General features: G+C 44.2%; 1 protein-coding gene across 1 annotated transcript in view; it reads right to left on the reverse strand.

Annotated features, from left to right (window-relative positions):
* DPYD (dihydropyrimidine dehydrogenase) overlaps positions 1 to 27,731 on the reverse strand; it is a 605,351-nt gene that overhangs the window by 466,304 nt on the left and 111,316 nt on the right. The window contains exon 4 of the mRNA XM_054384577.1: positions 22,046 to 22,133. Coding sequence (XP_054240552.1) covers positions 22,046 to 22,133 — 88 coding nt within the window. The remainder of the gene's footprint in view (positions 1 to 22,045; positions 22,134 to 27,731) is intronic.

A 27,731-nucleotide genomic window follows, 5' to 3' on the forward strand; every position in this document is an offset into this window, starting at 1 on the left:
TGGACTGGATGATCTTTTGCAGTCCCTTCCAACCACTAACATTCTGTGACACTATTTTGTCTTTAAATGGCTAGCAGAATAGCATATAAATATATATATTTAGTAAGAGCAACATAATGCAACTGTACTCACACCTTATACAGCAATATAGCAAAAATGTTGGAAAGTCAGTAAAATTGTTGGCTATGCAAAGACAGAATTTTTCATTTTAAGCTTGCAAAATTGTTAAAAGCCTCTCTAGCCTGAGGAGGTTGTAGGATTTTTAGTGGACACAACACTCGAGGTGTGGCCTCATCAGAGCTGAGTACCCTTCTTGTTCCTGCTGGACACAGCATTTCTAATCCCAGCCAGGATGCCAGGCATCATCCTTTCATTCTACTTAATCATTAATCCTGCTTTTACTGGGCTGATTAATTATCTAACGTAGCAAACATGGTTCGAAAAAAACTGTTTTCCAACACTTGACAAAAACTGCCAGGGAAACACAGTATAGCTTAGGAAGTTGCACTAAGTGGAGTTACACAGACTGTGCTACAAACCTGCAAACCACTGCCTTACTACACAGTGGCAGTTTGTAGTATCTTAAATGTTTACTTACATGACTAGAATCACAGAATCACAGAGTCACAGAATCATAGAATCACAGAGTCATAGAATCACAGAGTCATAGAATCACAGAATCATAGAATCACAGAATCATAGAATCATAAAATCACAGAATGAAAGAATCATAGAATCATAGAATCACAGAATCATAGAATCACAGAATCAGAGAATCATAGAATCATAGAATCATAGAATCATAGAATCATAGAATCACAGAATCAGAGAATCATAGAATCATAGAATCACAGAATCATAGAACCACAGCCATAGAATCACAGAATCAGAGAATCAGAGAACCACAGCCATAGAATCACAGAGTCATAGAATCATGGAATCACAGAATCACAGAATCACAGAATCATAGAATCATAGAATCACAGAATCATAGAATCACAGAATCACAGAATCATAGAATCATAGAATCACAGAATCACAGAATCATAGAATCACAGAATCATAGAATCACAGAATCATAGAATCATAGAATCACAGAATCATAGAATCATAGAATCACAGAATCACAGAATCACAGAATCATAGAATCACAGAATCATAGAATCATAGAATCACAGAATCATAGAATCACAGAATCACAGAATCATAGAATCATAGAATCACAGAATCACAGAATCATAGAATCACAGAATCATAGAATCACAGAATCACAGAGTCATAGAATCACAGAATCATGGAATCATACAATCAGAGAATCAGAGAATCAGAGAATCACAGAATCACAGAATCATAGAATCACAGAATCATAGAATCACAGAATCACAGAATCATAGAATCACAGAATCATGGAATCATACAATCAGAGAATCAGAGAATCAGAGAATCACAGAATCACAGAATCATAGAATCATACAATCACAGAATCAGAGAATCATAGAATCACAAAATCACAGAATCACAGAGTCATAGAATCACAGAATCATAGAATCATAGAATGGTCTGGGCCAGAAGCAACCTCCAAAGCTCACCCAGTCCAACCTCCTCTGCAGTCAGGAGGGACATCCCCAACTAGATCAGGTTGCCCACAGCCCTCTCCAGCCTCACCTTGAATATCTCCAGGGATGGGGCCTCAACCACCTCCCTGGGCAACCTGGTCCAGTGTTCCACCACCATCATGGTGCAGAACTTGTTCCTCACATCCAATCTCAATCTGCTCTGCTCTAGTTTGAAGCCATTGTCCCTCATCCTGTCCCTGCAGGCCTTTGCAAACAGTCTCTCTCTGCAGCTTTCCTGTAGCCCCTTTCAGGTACTGGCAGGCTGCTATTAGGTCTCCCTGGAGCCTCCCCTTCTCCAGGCTGAACAACAAACACTGTGCTTACCTAAATTTATCTTTTAAAAGTGAAATCAAGTAGTAATGACATAAAAGGTAGAATATCCATTGAACATTCACATCTTATAACAAAACTGCCAATCACTTTTATTTCAGATGCCCAGGGCACAGCAAGCTGCATGCAAACAGACACAAGATGCAGATCTGGCAAGCTGGCAACTACACACCACAGGTTGTACAAGAGAAAGGATCATAACTAAAAGGAGGCTGGCTTCTCAGAATCACAGAATCAATGTCAGGGGCTGGAAGGGACCTGGAAAGCTCTTCCAGTCCAAACCCCCTGCCAGAGCAGGATCATCTAGAGCTGGTGACACGGGACCACATTCAGGTGGGTTTTGAATATCTCCAGAGAGGGAGACTCCACAACACCCCTGGGCAGCCTGTTCCAGGGTTCTGTCACCCTCACAAGGAAAAATTGTTTTCCTCATGGAACTTCCTATGCCTCAGCTTCCACCACTGCCCCTTGTGCTGTCATTGGGCATCACCCAGCAGAGCCTGGCTCCAGCCTCTTGGCACTCACCTTGCACATCTGAGAGGTCACCTCTCAGGCTCCTCCTCTCCAAGCTACAGAGCCCTCAGCTCCCTCAGGCTCTCCTCATAAGGAAGATGTTCCACTCCCCTCATCATTTTTGTGGCACTGCACTGGACTCTCTCAAGCAGTTCCTTGAGGTCCTTCCTGAACTGAGGGGCCCAGAACTGGACACAATATTCCAGATGTGGCCTCAGCAGGGCAGAGTAGAGGGGGAGGAGAACCTCTCCTGACCTACTGACCACAGCCCTTCTAATCCACCCCAGGATGCCATTGGCCTTCTTGGCCCCCTGGGCACACTGCTGGCTCATGTTCAGCTACTATCAACCAGCACCCCCAGGTCCCTCTCTGCCTGGCTGCTCTCCAGACACTCTGTCCCCAGCCTGTAGTGCTGCTTGGGGTTGTTGTGGCCAAAGTGCAGAACCCTGCACTTAGCCTTGTTAAATCTCATCCCGTTGGCCTCTGGGGTTGGAAGGGACCTCAAATGATTGTCTAGTCCAACCGCCCTGCCAGAGCAGGATCAGGAACGCATCCAGTCAGGTCCTGAGAAGGAGACTCCACAACCCCACTGGGCAGCCTCTGTCAGTGTTCTGTCACCCTCACAGGGAAAAAATCATTCCTCATGTTTCCATGGGACTTCCTATACCTCAGCTTCCAACATTGTCCCTTGTCCTGCCATTGGGAATCACCAAGCAGGACCTGGAATGATGCACACTACCTTAACAATTTGGAGGAACATTTTTAGATGCTGAACTAATGAAATGACTCCATTTGCTAGCTTCTTACAGATGTCCCAAAGGAAGCAAGTCCCAAACTAGAAAGTTTCTGCCTTTTTTTTTTTTTTGAGATAATTGTCTGCTCATGCCTTTGTTCATGGAATCTCTTTTCTTTCTCTCTCTCTCTCTTCCTTCTCTCTCTTTTCCTTCTTTCTTTCCTTCTCTGTCCTTTTCTTTCTTTCTTTCTTTCTTTCTTTCTTTCTTTCTTTCTTTCTTTCTTTCTTTCTTTCTTTCTTTCTTTCTTTCTTTCTTTCTTTCTTTCTTTCTTTCTTTCTTTTTCTTTCTTCCTTCCTTTCTTCCTTCCTTTCTTCTTTCCTTTCTTCCTTCCTTTCTTTCTTTTTCTTTCTTTCTTTCTTTCTTTCTTTCTTTCTTTCTTTCTTTCTTTCTTTCTTTCTTTCTTTCTTTCTTTCTTTCTTTCTTTCTTCTTTCTTTCTTTCTTTCTTTCTTTCTTTCTCTTTCTTTCTTTCTTTTCTTTCTTTCTTTCTTTCTTTTCTTTCTTCTTTCCTTTCTTCCTTCCTTTCTTTCTTTTTCTTTCTTTTCTTTCTTTCTTTTCTTTCTTTCTTTTTCTTTCTTTCTTTCTTTCTTTCTTTCTTTCTTTCTTTCTTTTCTTTCTTTCTTTCTTTCTTTCTTTCTTTCTTCTTTCTTTCTTTCTTTCTTTCTTTCTTTCTTCTTTCTTTCTTTCTTTCTTTCTTTCTTTCTTTTCTTTCTTTTCTTTCTTCTTTCTTTCTTTTCTTTCTTTCTTTCTTTCCTTCTTTCCTTCTTCTTCTTTCTTTCTTTTCTTTCTTTTCTTTCTTTCTTTCTTTCTTCTTTCTTTCTTTCTTTCTTTCTTTCTTTCTTCTTTCTTTCTTTCTTTCTTTCTTCTTTCTTTCTTTCTTTCTTTCTTTTCTTTCTTTCTTTCTTTCTTTCTTTCTTTCTTTCTTTCTTTTCTTTCTTTCTTTCTTTCTTTTCTTTCTTTCTTTCTTTCTTTCTTTCTTTCTTTCTTTCTTTCTTTCTTTCTTCTTTCTTTCTTTCTTTCTTTCTTTCTTTCTTTCTTTTCCTTTCTTCCTTTCTTTCTTTCCTTTCTTCTTTCTTTTCTTTCTTCCTTTCTTTCTTTCTTTCTTTCTTTCTTTCTTTCTTTCTTTCTTTCTTTCTTTCTTCTTTCTTTCTTTCTTTCTTTCTTTTCTTTCTTTCTTTCTTTCTTTCTTTCTTTCTTTCTTTCTTTCTTTCTTTCTTTCTTTCTTTCTTTCTTTCTTTCTTTCTTTCTTTCTTTCTTTCTTTCTTTCTTCCTTCCTTCCTTCCTTCCTTCCTTCCTTCCTTCCTTCCTTCCTTCCTTCCTTCCTTCCTTCCCTTTGCATTTCCACAGAAATAAATTAATCTAACAGGATAGAACGTTTTGTGGTTTCCTGCATCCAAATGTCAATAAATACTACATTGCGAAGAGAAGGAATAAAAACAAGCCTTAAACAGACATCAATAATCAGTGGAAACCCAGCAGAGAAGAATCTCCACATGTATCATTTGGAAGCATTATATCATTTGCATGCAAATGAGACTGGTTTTTACTTGGGAAAAACCGATTAAAACGCATAGGATCAATACTGAGAGGCCAGAAGAAATTGCATTTACTATCAGGAAATGCTTATAGCATCTTTTCTTCCAATTCAATCAAGAGCTTTTTATATAAATTCATTACAGCTCAGAATGTTTTGATATTGCACTTTTCTCCGGAAAACAACTCAGAATACACTGACTTCATCAGGATTTTTGTATAGAGTTGGGGTTGTTCAGTCTGGAGAAGAGAAGGCTCCCAGGAGACCTTCTTGTGGCCTTCCAGTATCTGAAGGGGGCTACAAGAAAGCTGGGAAGGGACTTTTGAGGGTGTCAGGGAGCAATAGGACTTGGGGGAATGGAGAAAAACTAGAAATGGGGAGATTCAGATTGGATGCTAGAAAGAAGTTCTTCCCCATGAGAGTGGTGAGACAGTGGAAGAGGTTGCCCAGGGAGGTGGTGGAAGCCTCATCCCTGGAGGTTTTTGCAGCCAGGCTGGATGTGGCTGCGAGCTGATGTAGTGTGAGGTGTCCCTGGCCATGGCAGGGGGGTTGGAACTGGCTCATCCTCGAGGTCCTTTCCAACCCTGACAATGTGGTCATTAGGTCATTGTCTGGACTTGATGACCTCAGAGGTCTTTTCCAGCCTTAATAATTCTGTGACTTCTCTGAATCTCTGGAGTAGGAATTTTCTTCTCATCTTGGTTTTTTTTTTAAAAAAGAAAAAAACAGGCAAACATCACCTCCTCTCCTAGTTCATGCTCTCTAGTGGCTTTACAATGTACTCAAGATGCATTGGATTAGAATATTTTCAGATATCGAAGAGCCACTATTTAAAGTACCTTGTTATATAAGCAGCATTTTTCTCACTGACACACAGCAGTTCAAGCCTAACAAGAAACACCCTCAGTTTGTCAGCACCACCATCCCCCTCCCCCCTTTCTGAAAGAGAATGAACAAAACCTAACAGCAGCTTATCAAATCCTACAGTTTCCAGATCGTAACGCTGAGGATTTTTAATCAATCCAGAAATCTTTCACGTCGTTTGCCTGGTGTCATCATACCAGGGCTGTAATTTCACACAGTGTCACTGTCTTTTCATGGAAGGAAAAAAAAAAAAAACACCAAAAAAACCCCCACAACCTAGGATGGAAGGAGTATCTTGTACTGTTATTTTGTCCTTTGTAGTCTAGAATGTGAGAGATTCCTTAATTGACACGGTGTCATCGCAGAAGTCTATTCTACATAATTACACTATGGCAACTGAAACCAGCTGTCAGCCATTCCATTACATGAAGTACAAACAGACATCTCAAGAAAAGTCACTCTTTCAACTGCCTCAATTTAACACCATTACTGCTTTTTCCTTTTCTTTTCTTTTTTTTTTCTTTTTTTTCTTTTGTTTTTAATTATTTATTTAGTGACCTCAAACATACATAAAGATTAATCATAGAATCATAGAGTCAACGAGGTTGGTTGTAAATACAAGTTCATTTGCTTCCAAACTGAGCTGGTCTGGTCAAGTTAATGTTGGGGGGAATTTCAACCCACCACATTAGGAAAGGACTGCAATGACATCATAGAATCATAGAATCAACCAGGTTGGAAGAGACCTCCAAGATCACCCAGTCCAACCTATCACCCAGCTCTATCCAATCAACCAGACCATGGCACTAAGTGCCTCATCCAGGCTCCTCTTGAACATCTCCAGGGATGGTGACTCCACCACCTCCCTGGGCAGCACATTCCAATGGCAAATCTCTCTCTGTGAAGAACTTCCTCCTAACATCCAGCCTAGACCTCCCCTGGCACTGCTTGAGACTGTGTCCCCTCCTTCTGCTGCTGGTTGCCTGGGAGAAGAGACCAACCCCCACCTGGCTACAACCTCCCTTCAGGGAGTTGTAGACAGCAATAAGGTCTCCCCGAGCCTCCTCTTCTCCAGGCTAAACACCCCCAGCTCCCTCAGCCTCTCCTCACAGGGCTGTGCTCCAGACCCCTCCCCAGCTTCGTTGTCCTTCTCTGGACACCTTCCAGTGCCTCAACATCTCTCTTGAATTGAGGAGCCCAGAACTGGACACAGCACTCAAGGTGTGGCCTGACCAGTGCTGAGTACAGGGCAGAATAACCTCCCTGCTCCTGCTGGCCACACTATTCCTGATCCAGGCCAGGATGCCATTGGCTCTCCTGGCCCCCTGGGCACACTGCTGGCTCATGTTCAGCTACTATCAACCAGCACCCCCAGGTCCCTCTCTGCCTGGCTGCTCTCCAGACACTCTGTCCCCAGCCTGTAGTGCTGTTTGGGGTTGTTGTGGCCAAAGTGCAGAACCCTGCACTTAGCCTTGTTCAGTCTCATCCCCTTGGCCTCTGCCCACCCATCCAGCCTGTCCAGGTCCCTCTGCAGGGCCCTTCTACCCTCCAACAGATCAACTCCTGCTCCTAACTTGGTGTCATCTGCAAATTTACTGATGATGGACTCAATCCCCTCATCCAGATCATCAATAAAGATATTGAACAGGATGGGGCCCAGCACTGATCCCTGGGGGACACCACTAGTGACAGGCTGCCAGCTGGATGTGGCACCATTCACCACCACTCTCTGGGTCCTGCCCTCCAGCCAGTTCCTAACCCAGCACAAAGTGCTCCTGTCCAAGCCACAGGCTGACAGCTTGGCCAGGAGTTTGCTGTGGGGGATGGTGTCAAAGGCTTTGCAGAAGCAGGGAAAGCTGAACCAAACAGTGCTTTCCAAACTTTGGGGCCTCAAAGTAGTGCTTGAAGTGCATTAATTGTGATGTAGATCCTGATGTAATTATGACCAATCACCTAGCAGCCTTCCAACTTCCACAGTCCTTCCTTGTATCGACAGGATTCCACCCACTGTGTTTTACAGATGAACTGTGGCTCCTGGTTTTCTGCAGTTTTGCAATGGCACATAAATGTCTTTTGTCAATTTATTTGTTTGTGTCATGTATTAGAGCAGGACAGATTGCTCTAATGCCCCTGGAGCAAAAGCAAACTGCTGCCCACACAGGATTGGAGTACTGGAAAGTTTCAATGGAAAAGCTATTCACAAGGTGCAATACTACAGTTGTAGCTATGCATAGTGGTGAGCATAGCAAAGCACATAAAATACAAAGGAATGCATGGTCTGGGCTTAATGCAGAAGTTCATTAAGCTAAAAGCTTCACAGAAAACCTCCACCAAATCAGAGCACAAACCCAGAACTCCTTTTCTCCCCACCTAGAGTTCAACATAGGTCCCAGGGCTCCTTCTTTCTCCCCATTGCTAGGCTGGTTTCAGACTGGCCATGTCTGAAACTGCCTCCCCTTAGTTCCTGACACTAAGCCAAGCAGGCCAATATTGCACAGCAAAAATTAGTCCAGCCTTCAAAGCCACAGATAAGACTGGAACCATCTTCCCTCCCACACCAAATAAGGGAGCTCACTGCATCCAGCAATGTTCAGAGGAAGAAAGAGAGAACAACTGACTTCTGACTTCTCAGCCAGCTTTATAATGATGTAGGATTTATGGAAGAAACACGTAATTCCCTGTGTCCACCCACTGGGCTGGACACCCTAGACACTGGAGGTCTGTAGCTTTGGGATCTTCCTTAAAGCATCCAGCCCCAACTAGGACAGTTTGGGTTTGTGTTTGTTTTCTTTTTTATTTGTTTGTTTTCTTTTAATGAAAGAAATAACCAAGACAGCACTTATGTATTATGAAACAAACCCATATACACTTTACAATGGAAAGGATGCATTTAGAGAGGAGAACTGGGAGTCAGAACAGTTGTTTGCCATCTTGTGATGGTTTGAAACTGTCTTTTTAATTTTTCCTTGCAAAGTTCAGAACAGAGAAAGTGAAAGAATGTAAATAAGTCACTATTGGGTGTAAGAAAGCAAAATAACGATTGTTCTAAACACTTCCATTGGATAGATAGAAATGTTTAAGAACTATTACCCAAAACAAAGTAGGCACTCTGCACATTCTGCGTTCGGCAGTGGGGGCAGTTGCTGGGCTGTCTGGCTGCTGTTTCTTCTTCTCTTCTGGCTGAAGATAACACACTGACCTTGGCAGCTAAGTTAACAACTTTCTGCTTAACTAACTCTGCTTCTCTGTCCAGGGGGTCTGGGGGGGAAGCTCCTGAGAGAGAGAGGCCCCTTTGGGAGGGTCCCCTTGGGGGGAAGCAAAGGGAGATCGGTTGTGCTTTTCTGTTGATTGTATATATTTGTAAATGTTGTGAATTTTGTATATTTGTACATATTCATTGCATTTCATCTGCTTGTAAATACAGCTTTTCATTTGCTTCCAGACTGGGCTAGCCTGGTTATTGTCGGTGGGGGGGGAATTTCAGCTCACACCGACACACTTTTTATTTTTGGCGCCCAACGTGGGGCTCGATTGCTTGTGATTTATTTCTGCTCAGATTAGGAAGCAAAATGAAGCTGTTTTGGGTTCTGAGTCATTCTATTTTGTCTATTATCAGTGTGATTGTCTACAGATGGGCTGTTTCCTGCATGATAGACAAGATTGTGAGATATGTGGCATATAAGTCATTTCTTTGGGTTAAGAACAAGTTACTGAATGCTGTTGAATTCTGTTGTGGTCTTATTGGGCTTAGAAGATATGGTAACTCAACTATGAATCTGCTAGCAGACACATTTGAGTTTGTTACTCCTCTTACAACTACAGAGGGTCTTTGGAACCAGTGGTACCCTAGATATCTTGTGCTAGCCTTAATTTTGTTGTTTCTTGGAATAATCATATGGCTGCTGATAGCACTGTGTCAAGAAAGACGTAAGGCTACTCACTCTTCCGACCTGCGTAGATGTAAGAGGAAACATAGAAAAGCTCAGAGAGGTTCGGAATTGGTTTCTGATTCTGATTACGGTGACCAGGAAATCACAGTTCAGGTTTGTGAGAAAGCTGCCGATAGTTTTGACTCAGAGCCAGCAGCAGTAGCTGCGGGACCTTTGCCAGAATCTGAGATAACAGACTCGGGTACACAGGCAGACATAGTTACACAGACAGACTCGGCGACACAGACAGACTCGATTACACAGGCAGAGAGGGGTGCACGGGCAGACAGGGGTACACAAACAGACACAGCTGCACAGAGAGAAATGGATGCACAGACAGACATGGTTACACAGAGAGAAATGGTTGTGCAGACAGACATAGTTACACAGAGAGAAATGGTTGTGCAGGCAGACATGGTTACGCAGAGAGAAATGGCTGCGCAGACAGACATAGTTACACAGAGAGAAATGGTTGTGCAGACAGACATAGTTACACAGAGAGAAATGGTTGTGCAGGCAGACATAGTTACACAGAGAGAAATGGTTGTGCAGACAGACATAGTTACACAGAGAGAAATGGTTGTGCAGGCAGACATAGTTACACAGAGAGAAATGGTTGTGCAGGCAGACATAGTTACACAGAGAGAAATGGTTGTGCAGACAGACATAGTTACACAGAGAGAAATGGTTGTGCAGGCAGACATAGTTACACAGAGAGAAATGGTTGTGCAGGCAGACATAGTTACACAGAGAGAAATGGTTGTGCAGACAGACATAGTTACACAGAGAGAAATGGTTGTGCAGGCAGACATAGTTACACAGAGAGAAATGGTTGTGCAGGCAGACATAGTTACACAGAGAGAAATGGTTGTGCAGGCAGACATAGTTACACAGAGAGAAATGGTTGTGCAGGCAGACATAGTTACACAGAGAGAAATGGTTGTGCAGGCAGACATAGTTACACAGAGAGAAATGGTTGTGCAGACAGACATAGTTACACAGAGAGAAATGGATGCGCAGACAGACATAGTTACACAGAGAGAAATGGTTGTGCAGACAGACATAGTTACACAGAGAGAAATGGTTGTGCAGGCAGACATAGTTACACAGAGAGAAATGGTTGTGCAGACAGACATAGTTACACAGAGAGAAATGGCTGTGCAGGCAGACATAGTTACACAGAGAGAAATGGCTGTGCAGGCAGACATAGTTACACAGAGAGAAATGGTCGCGCAGACAGACATAGTTACACAGAGAGAAATGGTTGTGCAGACAGACATAGTTACACAGAGAGAAATGGTCGCGCAGACAGACATAGTTACACAGAGAGAAATGGTTGTGCAGACAGACATAGTTACACAGAGAGAAATGGTTGTGCAGACAGACATAGTTACACAGAGAGAAATGGTTGTGCAGACAGACATAGTTACACAGAGAGAAATGGTTGTGCAGACAGACATAGTTACACAGAGAGAAATGGTTGTGCAGGCAGACATAGTTACACAGAGAGAAATGGTTGTGCAGGCAGACATAGTTACACAGAGAGAAATGGTTGTGCAGACAGACATAGTTACACAGAGAGAAATGGTTGTGCAGACAGACATAGTTACACAGAGAGAAATGGTTGTGCAGACAGACATAGTTACACAGAGAGAAATGGTCGTGCAGACAGACATAGTTACACAGAGAGAAATGGTCGTGCAGACAGACATAGTTACACAGAGAGAAATGGTTGTGCAGACAGACATGTACACAGACAGACATAGTTACACAGAGAGAAATGGTTGTGCAGGCAGACATAGTTACACAGAGAGAAATGGTTGTGCAGACAGACATAGTTACACAGACAGAAATGGTCGCGCAGACAGACATGGTTACACAGAGAGAAATGGTTGTGCAGACAGACATAGTTACACAGAGAGAAATGGTTGTGCAGGCAGACATAGCTGTGCAGGCAGACGCCATTAACGAGGCACAGTCTCCTCCTCCTCCCTCTGCTGCCCAGACGGACGCAGCAGTGGCTGCAGGATCTCAAAGCATACCTCCTGCCAAGCCTGCACAGACTCCCTCTGCTCCTGCTAACCCTGCACAAAATTCCTCTACTCCTTCCAACTCTGCTGTGAATGTGAAAGCCAATCCAGTGAATTTGGTTGCCACTATCACCAGAAAGCGCAAAGGAGCTACAGGAGGAGATGCAGATGCTGCAGGAGATGGTGCAGATGGAGATGAGGGTCCTTCTACTCAGGGTTCCTCTGTTAAGAAAGATCCTTCTGGTGAGGAAGAGAAGGTTAGCCTTAAAACTCTGGCAGACCTTTTGAGACCCCACATGGATGATGGAGATGTAGACCCTGCTGAATTAGCAACTGCAGGCAGTGCCTCTGAACTCAAGGAAATTCAACGGAGGATTAAAATAGGATTATGGGGACAGCGACCTCAGGATGATGATGATGATGATGATGATGATGAGGATGACATACAGTCAGCTAATGCACCCAGACAGGAAATTAGACATGTGAGGAAGGATTACATCAGAGGAGATAATGAGCCAGTCCTGTCTTGGCTAGCCAGGTGTTTTGATATGGGAGCCCCAGCATTGGTGGTAGGCGACAAGTCGGCCTCTCAGTTGGGGATGCTCTCAAAGGATACAGGCATAGACAGGCACCTAGGCAAGTGCATTGGTAAAGCTTCTCTGTGGGCACGCCTCCTACTGGCAGTCTCGCTGAGGTACCCCAGCAGAGATGATTTACCATGGAACCCTAAGCCTTGGACCACAATAGATGAGGGAATCAAGCGTCTGAGAGAATTTGCTGTGAGAGAAATAATATATGGAGATCATAAGACTCTGAATCCTGATGAAATTCCTGTTGGAACAGGCCTTGCCAAAAAGCTCATTAAGCTTGCTCCTCCTAATTATGCTACTATTCTGGCAAGCAGGATTGTGGCAAGAAATTATGGTGGAGTGCCTCCCACTGTTGGCCATTTCACTGACCAAATGAGGCAATTGGAGGATAGTCTTGCACGTACTTCTTTGGTTTCAGCCATTGAAACTTTGTCTGGAAAGATGAAGAATTGCATGAAAGAGCTGAAGGAGGAACTTTAAAACCTCCATATCCAACTTGATGAAGGGGGATGATTCTGATTCCTCTTCCTCCAGATGGATACAAGTTTCAGCTGTCAGAAACAGACGTGCTCCAAGAAGGCCATTCCAGAATAGGTCAAACCAAAACAGACAGCAGAGGCAATCACGTGGCAGTATCTGGATAACTCTGCGTGATCAGTTTGGTGAGAACATGAACAGATGGGATGGTCAACCAACTTCTGATCTTTTCAAGAGGTTACGGGAGCTGCAGAGGGGCAGATCCCGAGGTAGCAATACCAGGAGGGTAGCTGTCGCTTCCTCAGTTTCCCAGAACAACTCTGATAGCTCCAACAGTGATCCTAATTCTGGTGCTGGACGTTGTGCCAGCTGTACATGTGGAGGTAATCCCCACCATTAGGGGTGCCCTGCCTTCCGCCAGGGGGAGGTAAGGGATAATGGAGATAACAGAATCTATTGGGATGTGTACATCCAGTGGCCTGGCACTTCAAAATTTCAGAAGTACAGGGCCTTGGTTGACACAGGAGCTCAGTGCACCATAATACCATCAAATTATCAAGGGGGAGAATCTATAACTATTCAGGGAGTCACTGGTGGATCTCAAGAGTTGTTTAAGATAGAGGTTGATATAAGTTTAACTGGGAAGCAGTGGAAGAAACATACTATTGTAACAGGTCCTAATGCACCTTGTATTTTGGGAATTGACTTTCTGAGAGAAGGGCGTTTTAAAGACCCTAAGGGTTACAAATGGGCTTTTGGAATAGCAACTGTAGAAATTGATGGAGGAAAATTGAAGTTGTCCATTAGACCTGAGCTTTCAGATGAATCTGCAGTTGTGGGACAACATGAGATAGAGGATGTAAAGCTGCCGGTTGCTTCTCAAACTGTGCATCACAGACAATACAGAACCAACCGTGACTCTTTGGTGCCCATTCAAAACTTGATTCGTCAGTTGGAGAGTCAGAAGGTCATCAGCAAAACTCATTCACCTTTCAACAGTCCAATCTGGCCTGTGCAGAAAGCAGAATGGAGAGTGGCGTCTGACAGTTGATTTCCGTGCCTTGAATGAAGTAACTCCACCCATGAGTGCAGCTGTACCAGACATGATGGAACTCCAATATGAGCTGGAATCCAAGCAGGCCAAATGGTATGCTACCATAGACATTGCTAATGCTTTCTTCTCTATTCCCATAGCAGAGGAATGCAGGCCTCAGTTTGCTTTCACCTGGAGAGGCATTCAGTACACATTCAATCGTTTGCCCCAGGGGTGGATTCACAGTTCAACCATCTGCCATGCAGTGATCCATGATGCTTTGGAGAAAGGTGGAGCTCCAGAACACATTCAGTTCATCGATGACATCATCGTCTGGGGTGAGACTGCTGAAGAAGTCTTCGAGAAAGGTAACAAAATCCTTGACATTCTCTTGCAAGCTGGTTTCGCTATCAAGCGAGACAAGGTGAAAGGACCTGCCAGAGAAATCCAGTTTCTGGGAGTGCGGTGGCAAGATGGTCGCCGTCACATCCCAATGGATGTGATAAACAGAGTCTCCACCATGGCAAATCCCATCAACAAGAAAGAAACTCTGCGTTTCTTAGGCATAGTGGGATTTTGGAGACTGCACATTCCTGGATACAGTCAGATTGTGAAACCTCTCTATGATGTGACTCGAAAGAGAAACAGTTTCCAATGGGGTCCTGAGCAACAAGCAGCCTTTGACCAGATCAAGCGAGAGGTAGTCCAAGCGATGGGTCTGGGACCTGTCCGAACTGGTCCAGACATTAAGAACATTCTGTACACGGCCGCGAGTGACAATGGTCCAACCTGGTGCTTATGGCAAAGAGCTCCAGGGGAGACACGAGGACGTCCTCTTGGTTTCTGGGGTCGTGGCTACAGAGGCTCAGAGGCAAACTACACTCCAACAGAGAAAGAGATTTTAGCTGCTTATGAAGGAGTGAAAGCTGCTTCTGAAGTGATCGGAACTGAGTCACAACTTCTTCTAGCTCCTAGATTGCCAGTTCTGAATTGGATGTTCAAAGGCAAAGGTTCTTCACCACATCATGCAACAGATGCTACCTGGTCTAAGTGGATGGCTCTGATAACACAGAGAGCTCGAATGGGAAATCTCGAAAGGCCTGGTTTGGTGGAGGTGATCACAAACTGGCCAGAAGGCACAAGCTGTGCTAAACCTCCAGAGGAGAGAGTAACTCGTGCTGAGGAAGCTCCTCCTTACAGTGATCTGTCTGATGATGAAAAGAGATATGCTTTGTTCACAGACGGTTCCTGTCGTCTTGTTGGGAACAAGCGGAGATGGAAATCTGCAGTGTGGAGCCCAACGCGCAGAGTTGCAGAAGCGAGAGATGGAGAAGGAGAATCCAGTCAATTCGCAGAGGTAAAAGCTGTCCAGCTAGCTCTTAACATAGCTGAACGTGAGAGATGGCCAAAGCTTTATCTCTACACCGACTCGTGGATGGTAGCCAATGCCTTGTGGGGTTGGCTGAAAGACTGGAAGAAGAATGGCTGGCAGAGGAAAGGAAAGCCAATCTGGGCTGCAGATCTGTGGCAAGACATTGCTGCTCGCATTGAGAGAATCCCAGTGAAAGTGAGACACATCGATGCTCACATTCCTAAGAGCAAAGCTACTGAGGAACAACAACACAACCATCAGGCAGATCTAGCTGCAAGAGTTTCCCAGGTGGACACAAACTCTGATCCTGATCCTGATCTTGACTGGAAACACCGAGGTGAGCTGTTCTTAGCTCGGTGGGCCCATGACTCGTCAGGACATCAAGGCAGAGATGCAACCTACCGATGGGCTCGTGACAGATCCATTGACATTTCCATGGATGCTATCACACAAGTCATCCATGACTGTGACATTTGTGCTGCTATTAAGCAGGCAAAGCGGATCAAGCCCTTGTGGTATGGTGACCGATGGTCCAAGTACAAGTATGGTGAAGCCTGGCAGATTGACTACATCACTCTACCTCGTTCTCCATCTGGTAAGCAGTATGTGCTGACTATGGTAGAGGCAAGCACTGGATGGCTGGAAACTTATCCAGTTCCTCATGCAACTGCACGTAACACCATTCTTGGCCTGGAAAGACAAATCCTGTGGAGACACGGAACTCCAGAGAGGATTGAGTCGACAATGGAACTCATTTCAAGAACAATCTTGTAAAAAACTGGGCCAAAGAGCACGGCATCGAGTGGATATTCCACATTCCCTACTATGCACCAGCTGCAGGGAAGATCGAACGCTACAACGGTTTGCTGAAAACCACTCTCAAAGCCATGGGGGGTGGATCTTTGAAAAACTGGGAGAAACATTTAGCACAAGCAACCTGGTTGGTGAATAGTAGAGGTTCAGTGAATCGAGCTGGACCTGCCCAATCAGATTTGTTGCGAAAGGAGGAAGGTGATAGAGTTCCTGTTATCAGAGAAAAGAATCTGTTAGGCAAAACTGTTTGGGTATTTTCTCCTTCAGGAGAGGCCAAACCTGTCCGAGGGGTGGTTTCTGCTGAAGGTCCTGGTCACACCTATTGGGTGATGCAAGAAAATGGTGAAATTCAGTGTATTCCACAAAGAAATCTAACTTTGGCTGAGAGAGGTTAAATTCAGAGTGTTGCGCAGATACAGCATCGCGCCCAAGAGGAGAGTTCATGAGATCTACGGTGCACGAACCCTGAGAGCCCTGAGTCACCTGAGAGTCCCTGTTCCTTCCTTCGCTCCATCTGCGAGGAAACAAGCTGTTTGCTGTTTTTCCTGTGATTTGACTCTTTTGAATCATCTACATCTGAGACAGCCGGAATGGACTATGGTCTTTATTCACCTAGTGTTGTAGATATTATTTTAGATTAGATAGATGATAGTAGCAGCCAATGGAATTGTTTAGAAGGGGTGGACTGTGATGGTTTGAAACTGTCTTTTTAATTTTTCCTTGCAAAGTTCAGAACAGAGAAAGTGAAAGAATGTAAATAAGTCACTATTGGGTGTAAGAAAGCAAAATAACGATTGTTCTAAACACTTCCATTGGATAGATAGAAATGTTTAAGAACTATTACCCAAAACAAAGTAGGCATTCTGCACATTCTGCGTTCGGCAGTGGGGGCAGTTGCTGGGCTGTCTGGCTGCTGTTTCTTCTTCTCTTCTGGCTGAAGATAACACACTGACCTTGGCAGCTAAGTTAACAACTTTCTGCTTAACTAACTCTGCTTCTCTGTCCAGGGGGGTCTGGGGGGAACTCCTGGGAGAGGGAGGCCCCTTTGGGAGGGTCCCCTTGGGGGGAAGCAAAGGGAGATCGGTTGTGCTTTTCTGTTGATTGTATATATTTGTGAATGTTGTGAATTTTGTATATTTGTACATATTCATTGCATTTCATCTGCTTGTAAATACAGCTTTTCATTTGCTTCCAGACTGAGCTAGCCTGGTTATTGTCGGTGGGGGGGAATTTCAGCTCACACCGACACACATCTGTACTTGTTCATAGTGAGCTTGAATCCTGGTCTCTGAGAGACACAGTGGCAAACGGTCTGTGTGAACCCAGAAACGCTGGCTGGGAAGACACAATGGGCTAGATTGTACCTTTATAAAGTGGAGCTGTAATCCAGTGTGTATGGAAAGAGAGAATGGAACTTGTGGCCTAAGCTCCACTGAGGCACAGCACCTAACACAATAGAGCATAAGTGACATCCTTTTTCTCAAAGAGGCTCAAGGCTCATTGAGTCTGGCAATTCAATTACCCTCTCAACCCAGCCACATCCCCTCCTCCTCTGTTCCTCCTCTTCTCATCAGCTCAGGTCTAATGGCAGAACAGCCAAAACAGCTACATGCTCTGTAAATATCTCAGAAGCCTTGGGCTTAAAAGAACAAGAATCCCTGACCTTTTATGTTCCTTTTCCAACAACAGCAACAACAGTAAAATAACCTCCCCCCAACCCATACAGCAGAGCTCTTAAATACCTGGCAAAGGAATTCATTGTCAGTGGGATGTTGTTTAAACACTCTGCATTAATAATAAATCATGTTTAAATAAATACCTGCATGCAATACTACTTTCTGCTTACACAGGGATGAGGACCAGCAATTTATGGAACTGAATCTCCTCTAAACAAGCAAGAAAGGAGTTTCTAAAAAGTGATGAAGAAAGATTCAGAAGCAGGACAGGGAGTTCAATTAGCCTGGAAAGCATGCTCCAATCTCCTAGATTTATGTACTTGAAATATCTGAGTATTTTATGCTTTACCTACATGTTTTGTCTAGAAGCCAAAAGATACATTTATAAGATTTTGGATTAGAAAATAAAGTTTATTTATGAGGCAATAACAGAAGAAAGAAGAAAAAAAGATTGATCATTTTATAAAGGATTTCCAACCACATGTAAACCATCCTTGATCATGTGAAGCAAATACTTTTATGGCAGTAACAGAAAAATATTCAGCAAGTAGATTGCAGACTGGTATGGGAATGATTATTCCCACAAACATTTATAAAAGTGAAAAATTGCTTACTGGCTCCTTGAAAAACTTGGGAAGTTTCAGTGCAGGTTTCAGAAGGACATCATTCTTGCTTTCTACCTGCTCTGAAAGCTTCAGGGACAGGGATGCCAAAACCCCACAGCAGCACAATGAAAGGAAGGAGATGACCCTGCAGGAAGCAGCCACGGTCCTGGGGTCTCAAACAGGCTCTGACAGGGTCATGACTTCAGGGGAATCATTTCAACTTCTGGTACCCCACTCAGCTTTCACCTTCTATCTGCTGCTTGCTTGTCAGAAAGCAAGGAGCTACACTATGCAGCAGTGTAGAATCAGTACATACCTATCCCCAGGGAAAAAATCCTATTACCAAAAGAAACCAGGAGAATTTACTGTTACTCTTTCCTGAAGAACAGAATTTATTATAACAGAAACATTCTCCAGCAAAGGCACCAGAAACTGATTCATCACAAGGAAACTTCAGCCTGGCAGGTTGCAGCCATCCCAACAGGGTTGGGTCCCCTCTATGCACTGTTTATTTCCCTGCAAATGCTCAGGACATGAATCACAGGAGGCACAGCCACTGACATGGAGGCTACAAGTATGCAGGGCTTCCTAGCCTTGTTCATCAGCTGTGATTAAGCTGTCTGCTAAGTGTATCTGCTTCTCAGAATCACAGAATCACAGAATTGGTGAGGCTGCTGGCATAGACCTCTGAGATCACCAAGCCCAGCCTATGGCCCAACACCACCACACTGACCAGACCATGGCACTGAGTGCCACATCCAAGCTTTGCTTAAACACCACCAGGGATGGCGACTCCACCACCTCCCTGGGCAGTCCATCCCAGTGTCTGATTCCCCTTTCCATGAGGAAGTGCTTCCTAACATCTAACCTAAACCTCTCTGCCCATGGCAGGGGGTTGGAATTAGATGATCCTTGTGGTCCCTTCCAACCCTGACTGACTCTATGAATCTACGATTGCCCTGGTGCAGCTTCAGGCCATGCCCTCCTCTCCTGTCACAAGTTGCCTGGGAGAAGAGCCTGACCCCCACCTGAGAATCACAGAATCACAGAATTCACCAGGTTGGAAAAGACCTTCAAGATCATCAAGTCCATCACCCAACACCATCTAATCCAATGGCACTAAGTGCCTCATGAGGCACTACGTTCCTCATCCAGTCTTGCTTCAAACACTTCCAGGGACGGTGACTCTACCATCTCCCCAGGCAGCCCATTCCAAAGCCCATTCCAAGCCCATTCCCTTCAGGTAGTTGTAGAGTGTGATGCTGTGTGAGATTGTGTCACAGTCTTTGCTGCAGAGGTTGTGGGGCTTTCTCACTCCTACAGTTTTTTAGGGGGTTGTTTTTTTGTGTTTGTTTTGGTTTTCTGTTCCTTTGGTTTTGAAGTCAGTGTTAGGACTGTTGCAGAGAAATGCTTCCATGACTACACTACAACAGGTTCTTCCCAACAGGATAGGGAGAGAGAGGAAAGGGTAAGACTGGATGCAAACTCACACTTGGCATTAGCATTGATTTTAGGGATGTAATCTCCCATGCACTCTACCGCAGTTCTGCAATTCATTTCAAAAGCAGAATTCCCAGGAAAAATAGCAAATGATCAGGTCACCTGCTCAGGGCAACCCCAGCACCTTACCCAGCATCTGCAGCTTCCAAGATGATTTAAAAGAATCACCATCCAACAGCCCAAACTCTACAGGGCTGATCCACCTCACTGACCTTCTGGCATGTTAAATCTGGCCCTCTGAAAACCTCTAAGAGGCTGCAGCACCTTTGAGGCAGTTCACTAATCGTATTCCAGTACATCTTAGCCCAAATACAACTCTCAAAGTTCTGCAGTCACCTCACCTTTGTTTTCTCTGCTCTGTAATGGATTCACAAAATTCAGAATGAATCAGCTGTGAAAGTGACTTTCCTTCCTGCTAGGTCACAAAGGGTCATCATATTTCTGAGGCTATCAGAGTCTAGAGGAGACCTACCACATTTATCAGCCCACATGCTGCTGTGTTAGTTCTTGTGCTGTCTTCAGTTGTTCTTCCTTTCTTCCTTATTCCTAGCTTTTATGTTTTGATAATCAGGTCCTTTTTGTTAGTTTGTTTTCCCATCAACCTCTCCTCGCTAAAGTAATAGCATAAACTAATCCTTAATAAGAAAAGACCATTCTGGTAAAATACTTCCATAAAGTTTGCTTTAGGGTTCCTAAACAAACCACAGCAAAACGAAGAGATAGAGACTAGCAGCTTCATTACTGCCTTGTACCTGCAAAGCTGGACAGGGCTCTGGGCAGCCTGATCTGGTTGAGGATGCTCCTGCTTACTGCAGAGGGAATTGGACTGGATGACCTTTGGAGGTCCCTTCCAACCCAGACTATTCTGTGATTCTGTGCTTTCCTGCTTCACAATGTCCAGAAGAGGTAATAAGGAACAATATGTTTGCATCTTATGGGTGCAAAAAGATGTCTACAATCAAGAAAAGAAATGCTGCAGTGACACAATACAGATGATATAAGAAAACTGTCCAAATGCTGATGTTGGGCATGATGCCCATTACCCTAAACCACATCAACACATAGTTTATGCCAAGAAGGCCAATGGCATCCTGGGGTGGATTAGAAGGGCTGTGGTCAGTAGGTCAAGAGAGGTTCTCCTCTCCCTCTACTATGCCCTGATGAGTCCACCTCTGGAATATTGTGACCAGTTCTGAGCCCCTCAGGTCAAGAAGGATCTCAGGGAATTGTTTGAAAAGAGTACAGTGCAGAGCCACAAAGATGATGAGGGGAGTGGAACATCTTCCTTATGAGGAGAGCCTGAGGGAGCTGAGGGCTCTGTAGCTTGGAGAGGAGGAGCCTGAGAGGTGACCTCATTGCTGTTGATAAAGATGTGCAGGGTGAGAGCCAAGAGGCTGGAGCCAGGCTCTGCTGGGTGATGCCCAATGACAGCACAAGGGGCAGTGGTGGAAGTTGAGGCACAGCAAATTCCATGGACACAGGAAGTAGATTTTTTTCCCTGTGAGGGTGTCAGAGCCCTGGAAGAGGCTGCCCAGGGGGGTTGTGGAGTCTCCGTCTCTGGAGATATTCAGGACCTGCCTGGATGTGTTCCTGTGTGAGCTGCTCTAGGTGCTCCTGCTGTGGTGGGGGGGTTGGACTGGACGATCTCTCAAGGTCCCTCCCAGCCCTTACCATTCTGTGATTCTGTGATTATAATTGATAACTGGTATCTTAATATCTTCTCTTACTCTATCATTTCTTGTTAGGGTGATAGATTTACTGGTGTCTTCTCTGCACAACACAGATTACTGTCATGGTTTGAAGGTGGAACTTTTGCCTATTTCCTAAAAATAAGAATAGGAACTTTCTGGACATCTTTGAGTAAAAAGGTAAATCAGTTACCCTTGGATGTAAAATAATAACAACTGATTTGTATACATCACTCCATTGGCTTTGCTAATAAGGATAAAAATTAGCTGCATGAACATTTCTGTCTCCTTTCACTTCTTCTCTTTTTGCAGCTTGCATGGCCTGCTCTCTTACCTCTTTCCTGACCTTCAGTTGGTGTATACCGTGTCTGTGAGGTACTGAGAAGGGAAGGAAAGGGGGAGAGGGGGAGAAGGGAGGTTGGGAGCAGCCCTCCTGGACTATCCAGAGGGGTCTGGGAACAATAGACCCTGTCCAGACTGCACTATACATGATCTGAACAGGCACAAAACAGCAGCAAACGTAATTATAAAGGAGCTGACTGTTGGAAGTTTAAATCATCTCTGGTAACTTCTGTGTTTTTTTAAGGCTTCACGAAGATAAACCTTGAAATGCAATCTCACTACCAGACCTGCAAGTAATTGCTGTTAGTTACTGCCATGCACAACTGCAAGCCTGAGTTTACCTTGTTTGCAATACTGGTGATGAAGGACTTGATGTCCAGATTGGTTGGGCAGCTCTTCTGACAGGGGGCATCTGCACACTTTAAGCACCTACAGGAACAAAACAAGATGAGTCAAGATGTGGAACACAAATGCTGCCAATGGCATTATGGGAAAAGAAGAGGCACAAAGGAAGAATCATAAAATCACAGAATTGTCAGGGTTGGAACAGACCTCAAGGATCATCCAGTTCCAATCCCCCTGCCATGGGCAGGGACACCTCACACTACAGCAGGTTGCTCACAGCCACATCCAGCCTGGCTGCAAAAACCTCCAGGGATGAGGCTTCTACCACCTCCCTGGGAAACCTGTGCCAGTGTCTCACCACCCTCATGGGGAAGAACTTCTTCCTAATGTCTAATCTAAATCTCCCCTCCTCCATCTTTTCTCCATTCCCCCCAGTCCTATCACTCCCTGACACCTTCAAAAGTCCCTCCCCAGCTTTCTTGGAGCCCCCTTCAGATACTGGAAGGCCACAAGAAGGTCTCCTCAGAGACTTCTCTTCTCCAGACTGAACAGCCCCAACTCTCTCAGTCTGCCTCCAGAGCAGAGCAGCTCCAGCCCTCTGCTCATCCTCATGGCCCTTCTCTGGACACCTTCCAGCACCTCCAGATCCTTCTTGTAATTGAGGCTCCAGAACTGGACACAGAGCTCCAGGTGTGGTCTCAGCAGAGTGGAGCAGAGGGGGAGAATCCCCTCCCTGGCCCTGCTGGCCACACTTCTCTTGCTGCAGCCCAGGCTCTGCTTGGCTCTCTGGGCTGCAAGTGCACATTGACAGCTCCTGGTGAGCTTCTCATCCCCCAGCACCCCCAAGGCCTTTTCTTCAGGGCTGCTCTCCAGCCAGTCCCTGCCCAGCCTATATCAGTGCTTGGGATTGCCCTGACCCAGCTGCAGGATCTTGCACTTGGTCTTGTTGAACCTCATGAGGCTAGCAGAGTATTTTCATAAAATTTCTGTGTAAAATCTCAAGCACTACATGATCATTACATGTCCAGAGACAGGCCAGAGGGCTGGAGCTCCTCTGCTATGGAGACAGACTGAGAGGGGGTTTTTTAGTGTGGAGAAGAGAAGGCTCTGAGGAGATCTTTTTGTGGCCTTCCAGTATCTGAAGGGGGCTACAAGGAAGCTGGGGAGGGACTTTTGAGGGTGTCAGGGAGTGACAGGACTGGGGGGGATGGAACAAAACTAGAAATGGGTAGATTCAGATTGGATGTCAGGAAGAAGTTCTTCCCCATGAGGGTGGTGAGAGACTGGAATGGGTTTCCCAGGGAGGTGGTGGAAGCCTCATCCCTGGAGGTTTTTGCAGCCAGGCTGGATGTGGCTGTGAGCAACCTGCTGTAGTGTGAGGTGTCCCTGCCCATAGCAGGGGGGTTGGAACTGGATGATCCTTGAGGTCCCTTCCAACCCTGACAATTCTGTGACTCTATGATTACTGACTTGCACTCAGCTCTGAGTTGTTACATTCTTTTGACTCCACAGCAGAATGCAGTCACAAACATATGGACCACACATGTCCAAGTACATATCTAATTACACAGACATCATTTTTTATCCTGGAATCCAACAGCTCTACACTTCTGACCATTTCATTTTTGTATTTGATCAAAACATCTGTGCTGTGAATCTGAAGTTATTAACCAAGTTCTGTAAGTGTCACTGTGAATTAAATTCTGGATGCTGGACAACCACACAACAAAAGGAGTAGCATTTCCATGGTGGAAGCAATTACTTTGTGCTGTATGTGCCAAAGAATAAGAATGGCTGCTGAATTTCCAAGTCACTTTACAAGTTTCCTGTGATATGTCTGTGAGGTCTGAAAACAATTCAGTAGTGATATGCATGCTCCCAGCTGAAATCCCCAGGATCCTCTTCTTGTCCTCCGTAATGACAACAACCTAACTGTATATTAGAACATACTAAGTAGAAGCAATTTATTGTTTGTTCCTGCAGAGTTGTCAATGAAAGTGTACAGGTCTGCTCGCTGGCTGAAGTCCCTGAGGAATAAGACCTCAGGGAGGTCTATGCAAGTTGCAGTAAGGAAATCTAACAACAGTAAAAGAAAAGAGGTAAAAAATCAGCCAGACCACTAAAATAGTTCTTTATTAGACACTGTGCTGGGTTGAAGAATTACCCCCCAACATAAATTTGGAGAATTACCCCTAAAATAAATCACCTGTCTAGTTCAGATGGGTTTGGAAGCAAATGAAGCTCTACTTACAAGCAAACTAAAATCTATTGGCTGTTTGCAGCTTCCTTCACCAACCCCCTGTCCCTTCCCAGTACCTCCCAGACACAATACGAGCCAGCAGAAGGCAGAAGGTCAGGAGAGTCATCGTGGAGCAAGCCACAGAGAGAAGGGAAAAGGAGACAGAATAGTCTGTGCAGCAAACTATATCCTAGCCAGCAAGCAAATGGGATGGTACAGACATGTCCATATTATTATTATATATTCAATCCCCTACCCTATTTACCTTTTTACTCAAAGATGTGCAGAAAGTTCCTATTCTTGTTTATAACTAAGACACTAAGGCTAAAGTCCCAGCCTCAAGCTAGAACATCTTCCCATTCCTTGTCAGCCAGCTGAGCATTGCAAGACACCACGGAGCCAGCAAAATTCAAAGGTACCCATGGCAGTGGCTGCTTGCATTTTCTTACAGAGCTAGTCATGGGGAAAAGGTCCCAGGGGAAATATTGAAAGGAAACCAGTTCCCACAAGCTGTGAAATCTGATAAAGCCAAATAGAGGCTCAACACCACAGTGGGTTACTAGTTCAGTTAGGATATCAGAAAGCTCTGGCAGAAGAACAGCAGCAGCTTCAGCTGTGGCAGTCAGCACCCAGCACTCCCCACCGGCAGGCACGTGCTATAAATGCCTTAGCAAGCAAAGACAGGCCAGTCACCCCCTCAGAGGCTTGATGTGGGCACAGCACCAAGCCAGGAGGGGGCTATTAGCATTTCACAGAATCACAGAATGTTAGGGGCTGCAAGGGACCTCGAAAGCTCATCCAGCCCAACCCTCTGCCAGGGCAGGAGCACCTAAAGCAGGTCACACAGGAACACAGCCAGGTGGGTTTGATTATCTCCAGAGAGGGAGACTCCACAGCCCCAGGGGGGGTTGTGGAGCAAATTGAAAGGCAACAAATGTTTATTACTAGAAGCCAGGAAAAAAGAGGAGACAGAGCAGAAAAAATACACCACCAGGAAGGCAGTAAGGAAATAACAGAAGAGAGCTATTATGCATTTTTAAAAGGCAGCAGTTCCATGATGGCTTTTTTTTTTTGGTTTTCACTTTCCTGAATGTGGTTCCTCTTAACATGCAATAGGTCTGTACCCAAGACCCAAAGAATTGCACTTAACATTGCACACTTCTGTGGATTATATATGGAACAATCTCATGTCCAAAGTGACTGGAATGGCAGCAGACAGAATAAGCAGTACCTCTCCTGGCTAGCAAGCACCTTTACCAAATTATTTGGAGCTAGTTCACACATAACAGCTGTTAAAAATGTCAACTATTGGGGGAGGGGAGGGAGGGCAAAGTAACACAAACTTAAATGGGAGCTCTGGGGAGGAGAGGAGGGTGCCATGAATATGCCAGTCCAGACTTTCTCTTCTAATAATACTATCTTCTGATTCTCTGAGCACTCTGCAGACTGAAGTGCAGCAGGCTGCCATTAATCCCACTTATCACTCTGACAGCTCAGTAATTACACTCCTGCTATAGCTAGGTACTATAAGGAACTGTAGTCCTAATAGAACACCAGGCACTGTGCAGAGAGCATGCTGCTGAGGTGTTTTATTAAACTTAGGGGGTTGATCATCCAGTGACATTGGTGTTGACCTATTTTTCTACCTGACAATAAATTATCCGTTGACTATTCCATAATAGATATTACAGAGTGCATTTACTGTACCAGAGCTATTGCATTTTGGTGATCCTGGCCAAAAGCATAAATAAAAGGGTTAGAATTGCCCACAAGAAAGTCCTTGCATGAACTGCTGCAAGGGATGGGATTCATTCAAAAATCAAAGGCAACACACCATGCTTAAGGGAATACACTGACAATTACCATGAGCTTCAATTCCATATGCATGTCTCCACACCACAGGACCACAGTACATTAGAGGTGGGAAGGGACCTCAAGAGATCATCCAGTCCAACCCACCTGCCAGAGCAGGATCACCCAGGGGAGTCCACACAAGGTTTGAAACACTCCAGAGAAGGAGGCTCCACAACCTCTCTGGGCAGCCTGTTCCAGGGCTCTGTCACCCTCACTGTAAAGAAGTTTCTCCTCATGTTGAGCTGAAATCTATGTTCAAGCTTGAACCTCTTGTTCCTTGTGTTGTTCCTGTGCACCACCCAAAACAGCCTGGCCCCCTCCACTTGACACCCACTCCTCAGATATTGATAGACATTGATCAGATAGAATCCTAGAATAGAATCATAGAATCGGTCAGGGTTGGAAGGGACCACAAGGATCATCTAGTTCCAACCCCCCTGCCATGGGCAGGGACACCTCACACTCTCAGCCTTCTCTTCTCCAGACTAAACAGCCCCAGGGCTCTCAGTCTCTCTTCACGGGGGAGATGCTCAAGTCCCCTCTTATCCTTGATTCCTTTTGATTTAACTGTCTCCCACCCTGTGCAGTTCCATTTCACAATGGTTTGAGCTCAAAATAACATAAACAACAAACTAGGAACTGAGATTAAATTTCTGTAATTCTCCCTGTAGCTCCTGCCAAATTTGAATGAAGAGCTACATGCTCACTATTAAAAAACCCAAAACAATACCAAACTAAAACCAAGGAAAGAAAGAAAGAAAAGAAAAGAAAGAAAGAAAGAAAAGAAAGAAAGAAAGAAATAAAGAAATAAAGAAAGAAATAAAGAAAGAAATAAAGAAAGAAAGAAAGAAAGAAAGAAAGAAAGAAAGAAAGAAAGAAAGAAAGAAAGAGAGAAAGAAAGGAAGGAAGGAAGAGATAGAAAGAAAGAAAGAAAGAGAGAAAGAAAGAAAGAAAGAAAGAAAGAAAGAAAGAAAGAAAGAAAGAAAGAAAGAGAAAGAAAGAAAGAAAGAAAAGAAAGAAAGAAAGAAAGAAAGAAAGAAAGAAGAGAAAGAAAGAAAGAAAGAAAGAAAGAAAGAAAGAAAGAAAGAAAGAAAGAAAGAAAGAAAGAAAGAAAGAAAGAAAGAAAGAAAGAAAAGAAAGAAAGAAAGAGAGAAAGAAAGGAAGGAAGGAAGAGATAGAAAGAAAGAAAGAAAAAGAAAGAAAGAAAGAAAGAAAGAAAGAAAGAAAGAAAGAAAGAAAGAAAGAAAGAAAGAAAGAAAGAAAGAAAGAAAGAAAGAAAGAAAGAAAGAAAAAGAAAGAAAGAAAGAAAGAAAGAAAGAAAGAAAGAAAGAAAGAAAGAAAGAAAGAAAGAAAGAAAGAAAGAAAGAAAGAAAGAAAGAAAGAAAGAAAGAAAAAAGGAAAGAAAGAAAAAAGGAAAGAAAGAAAGACTGTCTTTAATTTTTCTTCTCACAAAGTTTGAGCAGAAAAAGTGAAAGGATGTAAATAAATCACTGTTGGGTGTAAGAAAGCAAAATAATGATTGTTCTAAACACTTCCATTGGAGAGAGAGAAATGTTTAAGAATCAGTACTCAAAGTCACTCAGTCTCAG

This window comes from Indicator indicator, chromosome 10, assembly GCF_027791375.1.
Source record: "Indicator indicator isolate 239-I01 chromosome 10, UM_Iind_1.1, whole genome shotgun sequence".
NCBI classification, from domain to species: domain Eukaryota; kingdom Metazoa; phylum Chordata; class Aves; order Piciformes; family Indicatoridae; genus Indicator; species Indicator indicator.